The 22,332-nt window shown below is 42.1% G+C and overlaps 1 protein-coding gene across 5 annotated transcripts in view; it reads right to left on the bottom strand.

Annotated features, from left to right (window-relative positions):
- The window catches only part of CREB5 (cAMP responsive element binding protein 5), a 256,757-nt gene that overhangs the window by 54,510 nt on the left and 179,915 nt on the right, over positions 1–22,332 (bottom strand). For all 5 annotated transcript variants that reach the window (XM_074574925.1, XM_074574926.1, XM_074574923.1 and 2 more), the window contains 2 exons: positions 14,688–14,814; positions 12,467–12,577 (listed from right to left, as the gene is read on the bottom strand). In XM_074574925.1, coding sequence (XP_074431026.1) covers positions 12,467–12,577; positions 14,688–14,814 — 238 coding nt within the window. The remainder of the gene's footprint in view (positions 1–12,466; positions 12,578–14,687; positions 14,815–22,332) is intronic.

Raw genomic sequence — 22,332 nt, 5'->3', positions numbered from 1 at the left:
AAAGCCATCTGAAGCCGTCTTCTTTTAGGTATCAGAGAAATAAAATGCAAGGCACCCTTCCCACCATGGGTTAAACCTGGATAAAACAGGGTACACCCAAAGAACCTGAAGCAGGAGGTGAAGTAAGGCTGCCTGTATGGTTGCAAGCTCTGGGCTGCTTTCGAGCCTCCAGAATAGAGCTCAGCTTGACATTGAAAAGCTTTGTAGAGGTTGGTCATTCTCTCAAACTTGACACAGTCATAAATCCAAAGCACAGTGCAGCCAGGCACAGGGTTGTTTTTTTTCCCAGGATGAGAACACATCTGAAACAACACGCTCAGACAGTATGGTATTATTTACTTACAGCTGAGCTTAGGAGATCGGGTAGCAGCCTCAGAAATTATCCCAATTATTTGAAATTGCAGTCTAGTGTAAGAATTCTGTCAGAAGAGAGGAGTGCAAGAGGCGGAGCGGTGGGAAAAATTAAGACGGCTTTTTTTTTAATAAAGCAAAATGAACCAAGGCACGTATTCAAAAATAAGTTACTAAAAACCATTTTATAAACTAGCTTTAAAATCTCTTAATAGCATTAGCTTACCTTCTGTTGTGTCTGAAGAAATATATATGAACCAATAATGTTCTCATGAGATTTCATTACTGAAAAGGCTCATTAGAAAAGGCATTAAAATACTAATTACCTCATAAACTATTTAGCTGCGTACCCACTGGGACAGTACTTACGAGTGCTCAAGCTCTTCATAGATCCAGCTAATCAATTAATGCTCATTACAACCAGAAAGAGTATGCAGACTGCAGCATGCAGGAGAAATAAATAAGTCAGAGGTTAGCAAAGAAAGTGACTTGGCTGTAATCGAGCCTTCCTTTGTAACACAACTGTTGTCTGCTACGGTTTAATTTTAATCAGCCTTTTTGGTACTTCTGGTAACGTGACTCTTCCCGTCTCAAGAATCTCAGCTATTGTTATTGCTGCTTGAAGTACATAATTTATTATGGGAGATACATCAAATGCCACGTGGAGATTCAAGTGGACAGGTAGAGTTGTTCACCGATACCATGCTAACATTACCTACTGGATGTGTAAATGAAGAGGAGAGGGGCTTGGGGGTGTGTCTTGTGTGGTTTTCTTCTTCAAAGAGCAGCCCCAGAGACACAGATGCACTGCCAGCTTTCCTGCACGTGCTCCCCGGAAACCAAAGCCCAACACCAGTGCCTACCCTCCACCAAGGCTCAGGAAGGGGCAGAAGACATCTGCTGGTGAGAACTGGGCTCTCACGGTGTTTTACAAACACCATGGGGGAAGAGGTCTTGCTTTACATCTCACAGAGAGGGCATATATGCTCCTTTACTTCAAGGGCACCAGGACCGCGGACCCTCTCTCCTCATTGGACATGGCTGCCCAGTGTCGACATTGGGAGTGCCCAGAACCTGGATGGAGCCTGCTGGGCTCCTCTCCTTGCTTTTTGCCGAGGCTCCTGCAGGGAGGCTCCTGGCATACATGCTGTCACCATTAGCCTTCCGTGGATATCGGTCCATCACTTGTGATACTAACATCCCACTGAGAAACAAAAGATGGAGATCAGCCTGCAGGTAGCCCACGACTTCAAGCAAATGCCATTTCCCAACCACGTGCACATCATGATTTCTCCTGTCCTGTAACAGCCAGGAGGCTGGCAGCGTGTTTCTGAAAGAAAGACACTTCAGGAAATGTGGCGCTCAGCACGATCTACAGCATCTCTGCTTAAAGACATCCAGGACTTAACCCTGGTTGCTTATCATCTCCTTCACACATGCAGGTCAAGAAACCTTCGCTTCTGCTTGAGACCTTAAAAATCTCTGCAGAAATATCTCACATGCTCCAACGAAATGCATGTTCATGGTCTCTGTTGTTTTCACTGTGGAGGGGACAAACCAAAGATGGGAACTAGTAAAGTGAGGAACTCTCAAGCTACTTCATCCAGCTGGTCATTGCCCAGTTTGTGGTGGTCAGAAGCCCTACAACTCATAGCTATGCCATTTAGATTTTTGTGGGCAGTATTAAAATAGTTTCACATATACCAGTTTTACTAAGACTAGTATAAACGTATCTTGAATTTTAAGTGTAGAAGAAAGGGAAGTTTTACTTTCTAAAATCTTTAAAATTGGATCAAGCTGCCTTATCTTCTAAAATGAAGGATTTGGGTATCCTTGGACAATCCCAGTAACCACAGATTTCACCAAGGACTATTCATTCCTATTTTAATTCTCAGCAGTAATACATTTATATACCAGTTTTCACATAAACCCTAGACTACCTCTGGGAACTGTTTATTTGACTAATTCAAAGATTGTTTGGATCAAGTTTCCAATCAAACTAATCCATCACTAACATTAATTAGAAGACTGACAGCTCTCAGCAAATTGATGTAGCAGAACAAATTTCCCATTCTTCATGCAAATGGTAGTCATCCTAAATGTTAGTAAGTGATTTTTGGATAATACAGATGGATATTCAGTTATTTATTGTTCTTCAACATTGTGAAATATTTCAGGAAAAGTGGTTTCTTAACAAAAGATAAGGCAATGCACAAATAAACAGATGGACAAAGTTGGCAAAATAGGCATATGCAAGATTATGCTTGCACAGTAAAAGTGCACAGAATAAAGATGGAAAAAAAAAACAACACCAGAATCACAGAAAAGAAAAAAAAAATACACACATGCACATGTGCACAAACACGCACACCTGCAGACATTTGGCCAACAAAGCTGGAGCTCTTCAGATTGTTAGTTCTACTATCGTCTCCCACTGCCTCTTGTTTAAATGGAGTACTCAGTCCAGATTTCGTACACATCCAGATATTAATGTTTTGGCAGGATTTTTTAATTTAAGAGGATTCCTGGAAGATGAAGTTAGAGCAATAGCTGTTACAAAAACCGAAATACGTAGTTTTCTGTGACACACACACACACACACACACACACGGCACACCAACACCAGCCTACAGAGCAGCTGTACGTGTCCATCAGATGGAAAGCAGATCAGGACTTTACCCACCCTCATCCTGGGTATCTCCTGCCTGTTATGCTGGCAGCCAAACAAAGTTCACGCTTAACCTCGTGCTAAAGAGCTTCTGTTAACAGTCGGGAAACACAGTCCATCCTCTTTACATATATTTCTCCTGAACCACAAGCAGCACATAAAGCAAACTCTAGTCAAATCCAGTAATGATGCTAGGTATTTTGGGAAGAAAAAAAAAAAAAATCAAAAAGTTGGCACAGTAAGGCAAATGTCATACTTTGGTGTATAGTGGTGTTCTGTCAGAAGCCAGACATATTAAAAATATTTACATAATTTAAAATAATTTGTACAGGTCTAGTAAAGTCTATTTTGGGCTTTGGGCTTTAATAAAAGTTTAAACATTTGCTAGATCCCATTGGATTTCACGTGTAACCTTGGCATTTGAGGGCAGTATTGAGGATATGCCATTACTAAACTTTTCATATTAGCATGAGTGTGAACTGAAATACCATAATAAAAATATAACAATATTTCTTGCGACTTGAAAACAGCCCTGGACTTTATATGTATTTCCAGATGGGAAACTAAAAATGTACCCTATGTTTGCACATGTATACTCAGAGGTGGCTTTTAGTCTAATTTCAACATTCCAGAATAATGTGGCCTAAATATAACAACATGAATCATCCATCAGTTTCAAAGAAAGATCTGACAATTCTTCATTATGAATCATTAGGGACAGGTACCAATACCTGTCACTGACTGATCCAGGAGAGTCAAAAACTCCCGGTGATTGCTTGGTATGATGAATCAATTATAAAAAATTTCCTGATATTATTTTGGGGCATAGAGAAAATAATTTATCTTTAAATATTATGTAATGAACACTTATAGGAAGCAGAGTTGAAAAATTTAGTCAGAAAAAGTTCATACAAGATGCTGGAAGAGTTGGCAAAACACCAGTGCACAAAAAGAAGAGGCAAATCTGTACTGTGTTCTACATAAAAGAATAACACTAAAACCAAAAGCCAAAACCAACAAAATGCTTACCTGGCAGTATCAAACTGTGGAAGGGCCAGAGCTTGCCTAAAGGAAAATTTTGAGATTCAGAAGTATAAACTAGGTCCTCAGTTGATGCAAAAACCACACAGTTCCTTTGAAGTCAAAGAATTTATACAGGTTTACAGCAGCTGAGGATCAGGGCTAGATTTTAAAAGTAATCTTTGACGATACCAAAAAATGTTGCTTCTGTTTTTTTAAAGGTAGAGGAGCATGAAATTCTACTTTAAGCTGCTCGTGGGGCTTGTTTTCTTTCTGAACACTTATTTTGGAAAATTAAAATGGCGAGGAAAGGAGAGGAAAGGACAGGAGAGGAGAGGAGAGCAGAGCAGAGCAGAGCAGAGCAGAGCAGAGCTGCAGTGAAAAGGTGTCTATTTTGTTTTAAATCATTCCCAGTAGACTGAAAAACAAAGCTACAGGAACTCCGGTTGCTGATCTTCTATTTTACAAAAGCTTTCTTTTTTTTACAACATAGTTTTAAGACCAAGCTTTTGTGAATGAAAATGTAATATCACAAAGGTACCAATCCTACATTAAAGTACTTCCACACTGATATTGTTACTAAAGGAAGAATTTGATACTATCTTAAAATAAGATTTTTAGAACATTTTTCAATATGGTAATGAGTTGCTTTCAGTGTGACTTTAATACATACAATAAAAGTAACACATCCATGACTAGAGGAGAGACGGTTTGCACAAATTAAATTCTATTCCTAAAAGACAGTGTTTTAGTTAAATCTTTGAAGTTCATCTTTAGCTGGTCACAGTCCATCTTCCTCATGCCTCTGCAACACTAATGGGAAATGATTCCAGTTAAATCAAGTATTTCCCTGTCTTCTTTGTAACATAAGTCACTTAAAATGGGGTAAACTATCTAAAGTAACTTAGAGGTGCCCACGCTGCCAGAGAAATTGCAGTCAGTCCTCAAGCATGCGAGCAACAGGCTGTGAGTAAAGACTGCTCTGGTCCCCTGGGCCGGGGGAGCGGGGGTAAGGTGGGTTATGCAGTAATTGTAGTATAAGGAGGATACAGAGTGCAGAGGACACAGCCAACTACACTACATCCCATACAGTCTCACTAGGGAGCACACTTGGGAAGATTATTCGTAGCATTTCATCCACTAAAATCTCAGATAAACATTACTGGCCAGCGATTTGCTAGTAAAAACCGCAAGCGGAGCAAAGTTTGCTGCGTAAGTGTTTCCAGGGTGGGATACCCAGCCTGTCCCAGTTTTTAAATTACCTCCTTGATAACTCTCCGAACATAAATAAGAGAAGTTGCACTAATGAACATCTGGAAGACAGTATATAACCCTCCCACCGCTGAAAAGTGTCACCGGCCGTATCTGACAGAAGAAACAACAAATGCTGTGAGCATTTCCTCAGACTGAACACAGCTTGTAGCAGTATTTCAAATATGCCTGTGATCTTAGAAGGAGCTCTACAGGGGTATTCGTTAGTCCTGGTTTGGATACGGTTGACATTATGTGAAAGTAAGTGCTCTCCGGAGATTTCAGTGAAAGCCACGATGCCAGGGAAGCTGATCTCACAAGGCTTCCATCATCTCAGATGACAGAAGTCTCAGAAGATCAGTTAATTTTTGTCATTCTGAGCCAAAATCTCATCAGTAAAGTTCAGGAAATTTCAGGGGCATTAAATCCAAACACAAACTGTCGCCTTTATTTGAATCTGAACCCTAAACTTGAGCCTGCCCCACCATAAGCTCGAGTCCAGAGTCTCCCCATTCTTCCACTAGTCCTGAAAAGACACTATATTTCAACAATTATATTGATATTTCCAATATTAATAATAAATATTAACGTGACAAAAATACATATACATAAATTCTACTCAGACAGAAGTTGTGTTTTCTGGAAGTGGCAGCCAGAAATTCTTCTGTGCTTGTTTCAGCTCTTCCACTGACAAATTGTGTGGCCTCTAGTGAGTCACTTCACTTTTCTCTCTCAGTTCAAGACTAAAATTATTTATCTCACAGGAACACTATCATAATTAATAAACTGCTTCATTAGCTACTGTATAGTTTTTAGAATATGCTTTTTAAGCCTGTCCATAAAGAAGAGATTTATTGCCATGAGAATTTTGCTTCCAGCTCTTGTGTCCTCATTGGTTAAAATATGGAGCTGGTAAAATGTGTAACACCACCCCCTCCACCCCAAAGCCCATCACTTGTCATAAGATGCAGTTGTACATCCCAAGCAAATGCCGGGCTTAACACGCAACGGCCTGAAGTGCAAAACAAATTCCATTATTCATCTTGGAAATCTTGGAAAGTGAAAGCTGTACAAAGTCCAAGCAAAAGACTGAAACGTATCTATGTGAAGCAGAACTTCCCCATAACACAACCTTGTTTTTATTTTTATAATTTCCTTTTCCCTGGCTTCACTACTGTAAGGACTTGCTTTCACTTGCACCAGCTCCCACTGACACACAACTTTACACAAACAAAATCTTTTCTGGAGTGGACAGTTCAGCACCAAACGAGTCGCCCTCACGTATACAGATGCATCTGACTTAAGTTTCAAAACCTTGCAACACACAAAAGCCAGCAGTTCATGTGTTGGGCTAGATGATAGCTACAGCAAGCAAATATTGGGATTGTATTTCAATTATTGCTATGGTTACAAAATCAGGGTGGACACCGGAGGGAAAAGGAGAAAGAGAAACAAATCTACGACGACAGTAAATCCTCTGAGGAAAGAGAGGGTGGTGGAGAAACAGAGGGAAAGAGAAAGGGTGAGGGCTGGTGGGTGGGGGAGAAAGCGAGGTCATTTTAACACCCAGCTGAATAAAGGCAAACAAAATAATAAAAATCCAAGTTCTTCTAGGGAAACAGCGCTGATAAGATCACCGCAGGATAAAGTGACACAAAGAAAGAAAAATGCAAGGAATTGTTACAACTTGTGTCTGCAACAGGCAACGCAATTTGTATGCACTCGGGAGAAGCGAGATCAAGTATTCAACACGTATTCGCAGCAGCTATGAGTAACTGAGCCCCCTCGCTTCTCTATTGCGCTTATTGGGCCACTGACAGCTTAAGAAGAATTAGTTCCTACCCAGCCTAGTTCATAATCCAGCATTTAGGCATGACGGGTACAAGGTCCTGTTTCAGTAAACAAAACAAAATATGATTAGCTTCACCCATCACGATAATACCTTAATCCACGGCAAGGCATACTGTCTGCAGGCAAAGCTACTGCCCAGGGAGGATTTACAGCGTAGATCAGGACCACACTGAAAGGTTGCTTTGGGGACTTCAAAACACGAGCGCAAATGTAACAGGAGATATGATTTCAGAACAGTGAGTTTTGTCAACAGTTGCAGAAGCACTGTGTTTTTTAACTATTTAACAGTCCCGTTCTTGAAAACATGTCTCAGTTACCGATACAGGAAATTTTGTCACAACTCTTTTTTTTTTTATATTGGAAGGCTTCACTTTGCACTTTTTATTTTTTCTTACGCTGCTTTCATTGCTTTATTGTGGAGGACAAGATGAGCAATTGCTGTTGAAAGCTCTGCAGAGATGCGACATTTCTCTTTCTGCTCGGTAGTCCAGAATCCCTGCGAAGCAAAGGCTTCTGGCCCTGAAGCAATGCGTGTTGCTCTACTAAAGCGATTCCTTTCCCAGCCAGCTCGATAGGAAAACACAGACTTCAAACCTTTTATTATATTTAACAAAATACCTTCAGTCATGAAGTGTTAAGTAGCTAAACCTAGAGCTTCAGCAACTCTGATCCTGTCCGGACTGCCTACGCCAGTCTCCTGCCCTGAAATCAGTATGGAACGCTTGCAGACCTGGTCCCAGAGCTGGTACCCAGTGGGATGTCCTTCCCAAGGCCACCAGCTGTCCCAGGATGCCACTGCTGTTTGGGCAGCGCTCTTGTTTCCCCATCCAACGGCTGCTACAAGGGCCGAGCCGAGTACCAAACCGGGGCCCGGGGTAAGAGCTTGCTCCAGCAGTTTCTCCCTTCCCTGCAGCATCACAGCTCACGGGCACAGAAACAAGAAGCAGCAGAAGACTCCATCCAAATGCAGACCTCAAACTGCACCCGAGGAAAACCAGCCACCCCTGCGGCCAAGCCGTTCCCACTCGGTTGTTCCTGGGGAAAGCGAGCTCTGCCTGACAGCCGTACGAAATGCACCCGTGTCCCCGCAGCCAGCCCTGCCTTTCTGCTAGGATGGAGAGCTCAGAGACACTTGGACCATGTTTTTCACAGCCACCAGTCGGATCTGGACCCTTAACTCTCATTAAGCCGAATAAAAACTAGTGCTGATGACAACTGGCTAAACACAATTTCTTTTACCTCTCCTCCTCCGCCGCCAAAGCTGTCCGGCATTCTTAGGTAAATTATGAGGTTTGGTTAATATGGATATTTTACCATTATAATTAGGAACATGGTCATTACTGGTTTATTACTTTTCTTTTCTGGTTATGTTTTCAGTCTTACATCTGATAGACACTTTGGAATTAATTTTCTTATTACTACTGTTCAGCCTAGTAAGGCAAGAACAATAGCCCACAAACCTACACGCTTCTGATATGAAAATAATTTCTTTTCTTTTTTAAAGAACCATACAGATTCTGTCAGGAAGGCAGGCACAGCCAAGCCACATATATTACATTTTATTTAAATTTTATAAAGCTATGTATCCAGCCAGGGGAAGACAGAGAGGGCAAAAGAAAAAAATTAACTGGTCAAATTGAAAACTGTATTTAAAAGTTCAATTCTGCTTTTTATATCTCCTTTCAGAGCTCATAAATCTCTACAGGTTAACGATCAATGCTGTGCAAAATTCAGATAGAGAGGCATCAGCTCCACTGGAAAGACCTGCTCTCACGCAGCCTTCCAGCAGTTCAGTGCACGCTATTTATCTTTCACTCCGGTAATCCACACGGTATTGCACTTCCGAGTTATAAAACCTCGAATACTCTGAAACTGCAAACCAAAAGGTATGTAAGCAGTATATTAAGGCGAAGACACCGCCAACAATTTCGAGTGCATAATATTCTCAGCCTACTGAACCACATGTTAATATGCTACACGTGCTATTCTGCATATTTTTACCATGTACACTTAGAGCTATACGTTTCCTCCACTTTCCAATGCAATATATTTTAATACAAAATCAATGTGTGTTTTTGGTGGGCAGCAGAAAAAAGGTTTTATCCACTCAGCTCTGAATCTAAGGAGAAAGCAGTATTGATTTAGATGTTCACTCATTCATTTCCTAGGACAGTTTTAAAGCATTAGGTGATAACCTAATTGAGAGGCACACTGTGAGGGAAACTGAGATTGTTGTGATAAATTAAATCAGCTCTGGGATGTCATCCACAATACTTTAATATTTGAAGGAACATTCTCCCGAAAAAATTAAACCAGGAAACGAGCACCTTGGGTGGCAGAGTGTGGCTTTCTATAAATGACAGGTAATACAAACTTATTAACATATGTATAGATAAATAAATTGCTTATTATAGAAATATAACACTAATGCAACACATATTCTGTATGTGTCTTTAGTTGTGCTTGCATATCAGATAATGTATGTATTTATCAGACTGGCTTCCATTTCTTGCTACAAAGTGATAACGAACCAACCAAGGGTGTGAATCTTTTGCCATCTACCTGCTTTCTCGAAGAAACCTGGCATCATATCGCATCCATACTGATATTATTTCTTCATATTTATTTTATAGAAGCAGATGAAGTCACACGTGTCACCAAATAGTCTTACGACTGCTGCATACCAAATCATGCTTGCATTGCACAGGTACATACATCCCTGAGGCCAGAAAGATTTGGTCTCACATCTGGATCTCACTTCTAGAGGAGCCTGTCCTGCATTCTCTCATGTAGGCACAAAGAAAATGTGGATCCATCTGCCACGGATTTGGACGGCTGATGAATCAGGCCCCAAATCCCCCAAATTTCTCCAGTTTCTGCAGTCGTTAGCTGCAAGCAGCTTGGATGACTCTGCCTAATGTTCAGCATGTATATTCTTTGCAGAGTGGGGCCAACCAAAGAGAACACAAGCAGTGCTGGATGCACCAGCAGTAATAGCATTAGCAGAATCTGAAATTCCTTCCTAATGCAGGACGCAAGCCGGTAAGGTACTAAGCACCCTCATTTTTGACTCTTTAAAAAAAGTCGCCAGAGTATGCAAAGTCTCATGCTTTGAGCATGAAGCAAAGTGAAATAGTTAATAATAAGAACAACCATGCCTGTAATACAGATGATTCAGAATTAAAATTCATGAACTTACACGTAAGAAATAACTTTGCTCTGAATATTTCCTACTTTTTTTCCACTTTTGTTCATGCAGAATATTGTTAATAGATTCGTATTCTTCAAAGCAGTGGCTAAACGAAGAGGCTTTTTACATTACGCATGTGCTCAAACAGAAATGAAGTATAAAACCAGAATACAGAATATTAAAAAAAAACCCTGCATTGGAAAAGAAGAAAGGTCCTGGAGCTTTGAATTATGCCTCTTACTCCTAAGAGTTAATGCATGTAGATTTTTTCCACCTCTGGAAGAGTGGCAGAAAGCCCCTGAGAAGCAAAGGCACTGTTTGTTCACTATACTGTGTTTTGGAACCGATAGCAATTTCTGTCTGAAAGAACCGTGCCTTCATAGGTTAGGTTTAGGGACAAAACTTGCTTATCCAGATTAAAAAGTAATTTGTATTAATGCATAGTTTCAGCTATTAAAGCACAGAATTCTCACCATATGCACCAATAATTTAATCTTGTTCTTAAGTAGCCTCACACTTCCAGTAAAAAAAAGGCAGGGGGTGCGGGGGTAGAGTAAACTACAGAACCTTTAGTCCCCAAAACAGATGCCAGTTTTAGATTTATTCAGCCAAGGAGTATTTAGTTTGGCTCAGCTACGCTTGCGTTGAAAAAACACTTGCCTATTCCAAAAAGTTTTTAACAAGCTCTGCTGCAGATGCTGTTGCCATTTGGCATGTCACCGTCACTGTGTGGTACGGAAGAGAGAGAACTCTTGACCACAGGTTTTCCTTGGCTGGGGGAGCCAGCGTTTTTGGCTATCGCTCTTCTTCTGGCCAACTGGCTGCATGTTTACGGAGTGTGGTTTTAGACGGGGTGTTAACAGAGGTTGGGTTAACAGCCTAACCCAGACCAACAGTGAGGTGAAGGCATGACCTATCCAATCTAAGAAAACAGATAGAATAAGCTCATATATGTTGTTGCTCTTAACCCAGAATCTCTTGCATGCACCATACCTATAGACGCGATGATATTTTTCTTTGCCTCAGGATAGATGACAACAACTTTAAAAGCTGTACCAGTCATGCAAAGTAGAAATATATAAAAACATGTGGTTGCTTAATCTTTGTCGGCTTGATTTCATTCTCTCACTTACGACAATTTTACCTTGGCGAAATGCCACTGAAAGAAGTTCAATGAAGTTACTCCTGTTTTCCACTATGATGAGATATCTTGAGAGGATAAAAACCCTACAGAGTTAAACTGCAAACTTCTGTCCTCGTATTTCCACTAGCCAGCAAATGGCAGTTCTGAAGCTGAAAAAGCCTAAGTGTTTCTACATTGATGAACTCGGTTCCAGGGATATTAGTGATGAATACCTCCATGAGAGTGCATATAAAGCTGGGGAAAACTTACGAACGCCCACTTGTAGTTTAGTTTACCTACATTAATCCTATACCAGTACATATGCCTGAGAAGCCTTGACCCTGTAAGACCTACAACAACTTTAAAAAACAGTGACATTTACCTTGTACAAATAAATTCTTTTTGTCCAAATTCTGACTCTTCTTTGTGACATTTGACTCATACAAATCAAGTATTTTTGTCCAAATTCTGACTCTTCTTTTTGACAGTAATACCTTTGTTGCACTCAAGCAAAAGAAAATATCCCAGTTTTATATACATTGCTTGGTCTGCTTTTCTAACACTGCCATTTCCCTGGCATACCATGCACCTATCCGGAAAAAACAAAGACTATGTACACTCCCTCCACATTAGACGCTTTTTACTTCACTCTCTATTAACTGACAATTTTCTTTAAGCCAAGTTGTGGAGCATTGACACCATCAGAGAACCAGCCAGACCATTTACTTAAATTCTACTAATCTGCACAAAAAATCCTATTTAACACAGTACGGATCAGATAGCCCACCCTTCACTTCAGTTCCCTCTCACCGAGAGTTCAGCTAGGACTAGGAACATCTTGAAAGTTCATAGACACAAAGGCAATTTACTGCAGCGTATTAAAAAAGAGTATAACGTATGACTAAGAATGAAGTAAGCAGTGTCTGGCTACATCCCCCACTGTCTGGGTAACCAGTACGCAAGAGCAATATAAGAAAAGAAAATGATTTTTTTAAAATTTTCTCTTTTTTACCATTTTGGCTTCTGAATGCATTGGGGGGACTTGAGGTGAAGCACACGGATTATTGAGGTTCGGCCCCTGCATCCCCATGATGTTGGAGTTCATTGACATTTGTCGCTCCATCTTTTAAAAGAAAAAGAAAAAAAAAAAAAAAGGTTTGAAATCGTCTGGAGACATTTGCAAGAATTTATGCTCAGTTTCTCTTTAAATGGACTCAGCTTTATTTCTTCAAGTCATGACTGGAAAAATAACAATCATCTGTGTCGTGAATCGCATGTGTGTATGCACGCCGGTGTGTGTTTCGTCAGAATCGGCCCTGAAAACTCACAGCCAATTATAAAGAAAAGGGTTCTTTACTAAACAAATGTAGCAGCCACCCAGGTTTGTGCTTTTTTGTAATGATTTTCTCCCTTTCAGTATAACAACACTCGGAGTTAAGTGGTTTTAAAAGCATCATTGTATAAAGTTGTGGCTTCCCCTGTCAGTGCAGCCCAACTTAGATTGTTAAAAACATAAATAAAAATCTACAATCTCGAGTATATGGAAAACGAGTTGGCTCTTTTTCCTTCACTCGGACTGCTCATCTGAGAAGAGTTTTCCATATGTCGTGTAAGGGATGCTTTCATGTACTGCTGAGATAGCAAAATACGAAGGAGAACTCCTCCTGGCTATTCAGAGCCCTTTCTGGAAGCAAATCTCACTAGGCTGGGAGGGAGGGACACAGTTTTCAAACACAACCTAATGGCAGTAAGGCCTGGATAAAATAATTTCCTGGATTGTCTTCCCCAAAAAGAGGCAAGCCCTGTAACACTGCTCGGTATTGCTAGGGGTGATAAATAGGGTTACGGTGCTGCTTTCAGCTGGACCTGAGCATCCTGCCTTGCTTCGGGCCAGTCCCCTGAATCTTTGGCTCATACAAGAAAGTCCTTTTGGATCCTCCTGAGCTCTTCCAAGTGGAGGAGCTATTTTTTGTGCCCTGTGGTGAGGAAGTGACTCCCACCCTCCATGATCCCAGCAAGACTGGGTGCTGGGGCTGGGGGAGAGGACAACATCGTTGGCAGGGAGAAGCTGCCTCTAGCAGGGGCCCTCACCCTCTCCATGGGACAGGAGCAGCTCCCACCGCCATCTCCTCTGCAGCCCTTTCAGGAGGGCTGTGGAACAGCAGCTGTGGCCAGGGCAACCAGAGCTGGTAGGGTCTCTCTTGCCTCCATGCTGATGTCTCCAGAGCTCTCAGCCGGAGCACAGCTGCTTGTCTGCAAGCAGAGCTGCCCAAAGGGCTCCCCGGCTGCAACCCAAAGCCCCTGAGCTTACACTGAAGCAGGATGTTTGCTCCATTTCAGGTTCCTCAGGAATCATGCCAGAAAAAAACCTGCCCACAGTGACATGTCTAATTTTTTTTTTTTTGTTGAACTTCCTGGTCGATATTCCCGGAAAGCCTTATTGATAAGTTATTAACTAATAACTTATTAATGCCTGCTCAAATAACAGCCAAACCTGAATCATTGTAGCCCTGTGAAACATCCCCCTCGCTCCAAAAGAGCCAGAACAAGCAGCGCTTTCTTCCCCACCCATGGTCAATCGCTCTCAGGTGGCCTTCCAAACATCATGCAATGAAATAGAAACTTCTCCTTTCCCAATCCTTTCTTTCCCATGCCATCCTTATTCATCTCCACCCGTTATCGGGGTTCAAATCAGTTAAGAATTTGAAGCTACAATTGCAAATTGCACTCCTTTTGTCCTAGAAGATGGGGAATATTCCCAACTCTGCAGAAATGAGTGGAAGATGAGCAGCGATCATGACCAAATTCTAATTAAGGGCAATTTACCAGGCTGGAAAAGTAAGCCACATTTGTTTCTCGTTAGCTGATTATCTCCCACAAACAAGAGGATTACTTAGAGTTCACTGGCATAACTTACGTACATGGATTTTCCAGTTTTGTCTGACTTGAGAAAAATCTTTTTGTTCCAGCGTACTGATCTCACCTACATGACCAGCTGTGAGAACCAGAAATTGTAGTCTCATGTAAACTGTTTCTAATCACTCTCACGCTAATTAACATGCCATTAAGTGCATCAGAAATACGCTTGTGTGAAAAAGGTCCAGCTTCCTTAACTCGTTACACTTTGATTTTTTAGAAAATCCAGCAGACTTTCACCTCTGCATAGGCTGAATCGAGTGAAAAAACAACATTCCCCCCAAAACAAAACAAAACAAAACAACCAAAAAACTTACAGGCATGAGTACAGCAGAAGATCCAGGCATGGTAGGGTTGGGCAGGGTGCCAGGCATAGAGGCAGGCATAGGCTGTCTTTGTCGGTTGTGTAGGTGCAGCAGTGAAGACAGAGAACCTGGGACAGGCCTAGGAGAAAAGCGAAGAAAGCCGTCATGGGCTAGGGAGACCAAAACCAGCCTTACCGTGCCAGCCATTGCTAGGCACAGGCAACTCTAGACAAGCAGGCACAGATAAACCAATCCAGCATTTGTCCTCTCCTGCATAAATCAGTAGAACAGAAAGTTTTCAAGAAACAGATGAATCACCTTCCCTCTGCTATTTACCAGCTAAAGCACCACTACAGTTCATCCGGCAGAACATGAATGGAAACGTAACAGCCAGTCTCGCCCTGTGCACCTCTGCATCTTACAGTGGCCAGCAAAAGATTTCTACAGACAAAGCAGGAAAATGTCCTGGCATGCCACATCAGGGCACTGCTGTAAATTCAGCCCTCGGGAACAAAAGTATCTGGATGATAGTTTCCCAGACTATGACAGAAAATGAAATGCTCTTAAATTAATTTTGAAATTTTGTCACCTGTAAATAAACTACTCTAAAATGAGTATTTCACCTTGTTCTTGATATTCTCTCCTGTGAAACTCTAGCAAGCCTTTGTTCCAAAGGAAGGTTCCAGATTTTACCAGTTAGCATGCCACCAAGGCACAGAAAATGGGATAAAAAAGAAAGAAAACTAGCAAAATTGCATTCAGATTAAGCAGCTTGTAAAGGCAAAAATTACGGACTATAAAAAACCAGAATGAGTTATTTTGGCAAAAGGAGTTCAAAAGATTAGAAGGATTTTTCTAAGTACACCACAGGGAAAAGACTGCATGTGAGAAAGCAGGCCCACTCACAAAGAAGAACAATCATAAAATTAATGGATTAAACAAAACTGGGACTACACTTTGAAAATAGCCTTTAAGAATCGGGTCTTGGGAGTTAATTAAATTAATCAGGCTTTTTTTTTTTCCTTTAGTTTTGAAGAAGGTATGAGTTGCTTGAAGTTTGGGGTAAATATAACTTGTAACCTTTTCAAAAAGCATGAAAATAGGAAAGCTTTCACATACAGTACTTCAAAAACATTGCTAGTACAGATTAGTATGTTAAATTCTCACAGAGCAGGATGCTCTGCAGCATAGTACGTGGTTTACACAGTCTATTAGGCAGGAGAAATATCCCTAAAGGTGTGAGAACGACCAGAGAGAAGGGGGCATAGTTCGTGAGCTTGAAGAGCCTCTGCAGGGCGCAACATGGAAAGAGTCTAAAGACATTTGGAACCTCTAAACATCAGGGTTGATTTTCAGCCTTGGCAGAAGCATCCTTTCCTTCAGTGACGAATCCACAGCTGGCCATGAAAGCCTCAAAATCGTGCTGGGCGGGTTCGGGGAAGCAGAGTCATAACCTCAGAGCTGCGAGGGGAAGGACAGTTGCTTCTCCCACTTGGTCTGAACCGTGTCACACCAAATGATGGGACTTTACTTCTTGCCCCTCCAATTGTAAGTGATACTGGCAATCATGAATACATCCACCCCTTCGCTAACTTTAGCCGTCACTCCCGTTTATCTAACAACGAGCGAAGAGGCCAAAGGCTGTGAACAATGGGATTCACAGACATCTCGTAGGGAGGACACCACATCCAGGCTCTCAAAGCGGAGGTGCCTGTCTCATGGCAACACCAGCTCCTTCTGACCTACAAGTCTCAATCTCTTCTGCCCAGACCCCAAACCACCTAATCCCCTCTTCCCAAAAACTCCCCAGTATTTCCCATCCTTGGACTTTCAGTCCTTTAACCCTCCTCTCTTCAAGCCCATTCCCTCCAGAAACATTTCCATCCCAACGAATGCCACCTCAAAGTCCTTGCCCTGCCAACTCCCTCATTCCCAGCCACCCCTGCTCCTCCCACCCCTCTGCCCTCAGCTGCCCTCTCTTTAGCAGCTGCACATGACTGAACCCATCCTCTTGTCTTGGTTCTCCATGGAGAGAAAAAGCCTGTGTTTTAAAAGATGTTTTAAAAATCCTCCCAGACACATACAGTACTTATTCAGAAGGGGGAAAAAAACCCAAACCAACAAAACAACAACAAATGTATCTCAGATACAGACAAGAAGCTCTTCCTATGCCTCCCTGGTTGGCTTCTGATAGAGGAATACGATGTACTTTACATCTTCATAACCCCCGAAAGAAAGTCAGGACGATGTCTCCCAAATACATGGTGTAACCCTGTGAGAGGGTGCAAGAAGCACTGTGAGGGAGCATGAATCAGCTTCTGGGATAGGGGACTCTACACTCAGCACAAGGCTAAGCCTGGGGAGCTGTGGAGGTCATGTAACTGGAATGGATGTAGCGCAGGAAAAATGAGCGCAGAAAATACACTCAGAGTAGACAGCCCCTGACCCATCCTCCTCTCCACTTAAAACACAGCTGCTCCATATACCAGCACTCATTCACACAAGAGGGCTGATGAATCATTAGGACAGGGTCAAAACAGCACGAAAAGCAGATTCAGTGATCCTTTGAAAAGAAAAAAGTGAGGAGGTACCAGGCTGAATGTGAGGAGGAGACTGATATTGGTTTGATTTCCAGAGGCTGTGGTGACCCCCACAAGCAGAGTCCACCTCCCACAAGCAGAGTCCACCTCCCACCAGCCCATCGTCACTGCAACTACAGACCAGCAGACCACAAGCTCAAACAGGTCTTCTCTATCTTGTACTTTAAAGTCCGTGCGACAGCCACAAGACAGGAAGGCTGAGACCCCCACGCTGACGGGGCTGAGGAGCAGAAGAGAGTGTGCTGCAGGGGATGCACCCTGGGTTTTTCCCCAGGAGACCAGGCAGGGAGGAGCAGGCAGGAGAGGACAAAGCGCTGGTGCACTCTCATGCCTGTCCTGAGATGAGACTGAGGTGTGCACACACCCACCTGCCGGAGCTCTGGAGCCCTCTGGGTCCACCGGCTTAGACACAGCCTACATGAACGGCGCTGGTTAACAGGAGCAACGCATTCAATAAAACTATCACTTGAGTTTTCAGTGGGACCAAAGTAAAACAAGTACCATGACAACAGCCCCTCCCCGCCTCATTCATTCTGAGACTGTCCCACATACAGACCCTTTGTACAATTCACCAGTTTCATAATAACCTTAGGTGTTAGGCTGTTTGACAGAAACTTATTTTGGCCTGACCTATGCAATTTGTGCAAGCGATTCTCAAGGGACTGCACGGTTTGAGTTTTGCTTATATGTTCCAGAGCCAAAAAAATTTCTGAAATTGCTTTAATGAGTTTGGGAATATGGGACTTGGGCAAAAGGGAATTATTGGTATTTATTAAAATGGCAAAGAAGCTTCCTTGCTGTCCCCAGTTTCACCTTTAATGCTGCTTCGCTTTGGGGATCTGCACTTAGCTAGAAGGAAAAAAATCCTCAGTACTTCAGGTATTTTTTCTTGCTACATTCCTGCTAGTCTGTTCCCAAGTGTGTTTTTCCAAAGAGGTGAAGAGCAGTCAGAGAAACCTTGTGCTTCAAGATTGACCCTCTTTGTCAAAAAGTCTACCCTGCTCCTGCCACCAATAAAAGCGCTATGTAATGCACACCAGATTCCGCTCCCCATCGGGGAAGCTGACATTGGCCAGTACTCATGGATACTTCTACTGCTTCCACATTGAATACAGGTCATCAATTAGCACGTGCTTGCACGCACTCACTCGCACAGAGCTCAGGGAATGCGTATGGCACAGAACCGTAACAGGCTGAGATACTCAATTTGTCTAAGACATTTCTTCTCCTTCCAAGGACAACACAATCTCTTTTGTTGTTGCTTTCTATCCTGCAGCAAAGAAAGTCAATGAGAGTTTGTAATTGTTATTTTTGATGTCAGACACGTTGACTCTGCTCCTCTCTTTGTAAATGCTGAGGAGGTGCTGCCCGCAGCCTGTCAGTCAATATTGCTGACTGAGGGATTTTAATTCCTTGGCACCTGTGTTGCTAAATAAATAGGGTTGTTGGGCAAACAGCCCACAAATAAAGGACAGATAAGATAGAAAACTGGGAACTGCTCAACCTTGCTGAAAATCTGGCCATCCATGGGGTTTTTCCCAAATTTGAGAATTTTCAGTGTGTTCCAACAGGAGCCTGCTGTTGGACACAATGGAGTCCCAGTCAGCATTTATACACTATCTCTTTGAGCGTACGTGGCCTGGATGCATAGTGTTACGATGGCTTAGTAAAATAACACGCGTTAGCCAAGCTGCTGTAACTGACCACATTGGCTCCCCTCCCTCCGCACGGTCGTGCTAACACCGTGAGTCATCCTTACTAACATTTAAACAGATGGGCGGTACCCCGCTAAGCCACGGTGACTCGATCATGTTCCATCATATGACTCTACCCAACGATTAAAGATAACTCTACTAATGTAATCAAATATCTATGCTATATACTTCGCTATGTGCCTTCTTGATTAATACCAAATATTCTGTCTGCTATGATGCAACACCCATCTGACCCAGTTTTCTAGACTGTCTGATGACTAAACACTACATTTGTCTATTAAAAGACTAGGCTTCCCTTAACTCGAAGTCTTCAAGGAAAGTTTCTGAGGTGACAATTTGCTGCAGAGGTCTCATGAGATTAGGTCCATACTGACCTAGACCATTCAGGGCTACGTGCAGAAGGACTGATACTATTTAAAGTACCACTGCAGTATGTTTTCTATTATGGCAAAGCACTGCAGGTCAGTGGGTCTTATCATGACCTCTCTCCTGCTCCTTACTCTCCTGCATGTAGTATTCATGCAAGGTCAGCAAGAATACCTACCACAACCCAGTTTGTTCTACTTTAGCTAGCTCTGGTGTGGAAAAAGTAAAGTCATAAGTATATGGAGCTGCACTGGAGCAAAGGAACTCATCTCTTGACTTTCTGTGGCCTCCAGACCCAGCCAGCTCACACAGCAGTAGCCCACAGGTGGCTGGTTGTGCCGTGGCAATTTGCCATGTTGGGTCAGCACTGGCTCAGGGATTTCTGCACCACGCTCCAGTTGCGCAACGCAGACTTGCCCAGACTTTCATCATTTTTATATATATGTATGTATATATATGTATGTACACATATATACATATATATATTTATTACAACGGTGCCTAGAAGCTGTGATTTAGAAACTGTGGGTGAAGTCTTACTCCAAAAAGCTTATAGACCAAGGATAAAATGAGGAAGAGCAAGTAGAAGCAATAGGGAGACATGGGGTGAATACGGCAGCAATGATACCATTATGATCAATGCAATGAGGACCAATCACTGCATACCAGCAGCCTCATTCTTACCAGCAGCTAAGAATGAGCACAGTTGGCTATGGTCTACTCTCTGAATGTCTCATGGATAACCAGGTATTGTCATAATTAAAGTTTTCATTGCTAAAAAGTAGTTCTACAGACCAACAGCAAACCCCTTTCACAGCAGCTACTGAGGCCAGAGCACCCAAGCGCTCTCTTTGGCCTTCAATATTTGAAAAATTCAGTCAGAGGGCAAAGATGTAGAGGGGATGTTTTACCCTGAGAAAAGTGTACTGACTGGAGGGGTTGCCTCCTTTACTGCTGGTCTGCGGCTGTTTGATCCACAGTGCCATCATTTAAGCCTATCAGTCCAACTATAGCTTTCCTCTTTTGTGGCCCTTTATTTGAGGTGCTCCCTCCCCCCAGAAAAGTAGGGCAGTTCTGTCTAGTTTCAATTTATTCATTTGTCATTCAGAGGAGGAAAGAAAAAACAAACACAAAGGAAAGCAACCACAAAGCATCAGACAAGTACTTGGAATACCTCGCATAGTTGCAAGGACCTCACCTGACCTGCTGTATCCCATGTTTAACGATGTTTTAATCACAGCATCACCAGAGCGCCAAGCTTTCCAAGAAGTGGGAGGTTTGTGTCACCAGGTTTTTCAGACAGCCAAACCATATTCAGGGGAAAAGAAAACTGGCACCTAAAATTCATGGCTCCCTGCCAACCTAGCAAAGATCCTTGTTTGTATTTCTCAGACAATTCAGACATCTGCGTGATGTGGGTAGATTATTATTATCAGTAGCAGACATTTATACTGCGGTGGTGCCCAAAGGTCCCAGTCGGGACCGGGACCCCATTGAGCCTGGCACTGTACAAACACAGATAAGAGACAATTCTTACACAGTGTGTTTACAATCTAGAGACAAAAACCAGATGAAAAGTAGAAGACGGAGATAGAACACACAAGCAAATAAATATGCTAAAGAATTGGAGACAGTTTAGTGGCACTCCTCTGGTTGCTTTTTTGTTTCTTTGTATGTTTTTTATTTAACTCACATGCTCAGAAATGACAGGACCGAGGAAGTTTGCAAGAGGAAGGGAGTAACTAAGATTGAGACACAGGAAGGGCAATACTCTAGAGAGGGAAAATTGTGGCTCAACTTAGAGAATTTGGGGAGCATCCAGACAAAGCTATACTTTTTGTTGACATTTTTAAATAAAGTGTGCATATATTTTCATATATGTGTTAAAGTATTTTCCCAGTATTGGACAAGAAGAGATTTCAGCCTGGGAAAGAGAAACTAGCTGACGGTAAAGACACTGGCAAAGTGAAAGTGATGCTTGACACTGTAATGAGAAACTGGAGGACTGAGATAAGATAAGGCTAAGCTGCGAAAAGTCTTAAAGACAAGAAACTTGATTCAGAAGTGGAGGGATAGCCCATGTTAAGTGTTTGAGGAGAGCTGGCACAATTAAGATAACAAGCTATATATTGGCACAGGGGTAGAAGGAATTCAGCAACAAGCATCACAAAAGGAGCAAGATGCAGCACATAGATATGAAATGATACAGACAAAGTCAAAAGCAAGCAAAGAGATGTTACTTCTCAATTCACATACCCCTTGATGTCACCTGAGAAGCTGTTCACTCGGAAAAAAGCAACTCCATCAGAAGTGCATTCTTACTCACTTGTTTTAATTCCCAGGGACAGAATATCTAACTGAAGGGAAAGAATAATAAAAAAAAAACAAAAACAAAAACAAAAAAAACCCAACAAAACCAAAGGACAGGGGATAGATATATGTACAGTAAAATACTAGAAACCTGTGGAAAAATGCCTCCAAAATTTGTTAAGAATTCTGTAGTTTTCACCCGAGCTTGTAGGAGAAAAGTCCCACAAATCAGCAGCCCCACTGCTGTAATGTATTTAGTGGGCCAAAATCTTATTTAAAGATTTAGTCAATGATAAATCTTGCCTTTAGAAACTTCAGTTGTGCTAATGCCACCTATATTTCCTGAACACATGTTTAAGGAACCTCTGCAAATTCAGCATAAGTACAAGGACCAGCAGGTCCTTGGAAGCCTCACAGAACCCATTAACATTTGCCTTTTGGCTCTTACAGGTCTTAGAAACTGCTGGTTTCAATCTTCCCTTCCCTCTAAATATTTCACTGGGTCGTATTGCCTGACCCATTACAAGAAAAATAAGAAAAGCTAGAATGGTTTCTTAGACTGTAACCTCCTCGGAGAAGTTTATGTTCTGCACAGTGTTATGCACACAGCTGGAACTCACAAATGATACGTGGAGGATAATGGTGTAGTTAAAGCAAAACAAGGAA

The sequence above is a fragment of the Larus michahellis genome, chromosome 2 (assembly GCF_964199755.1).
Source record: "Larus michahellis chromosome 2, bLarMic1.1, whole genome shotgun sequence".
Classification (NCBI taxonomy): domain Eukaryota; kingdom Metazoa; phylum Chordata; class Aves; order Charadriiformes; family Laridae; genus Larus; species Larus michahellis.
Note: the sequence above shows the minus strand (reverse complement) of the source record. Positions and strands in the feature narration are given on the sequence as shown.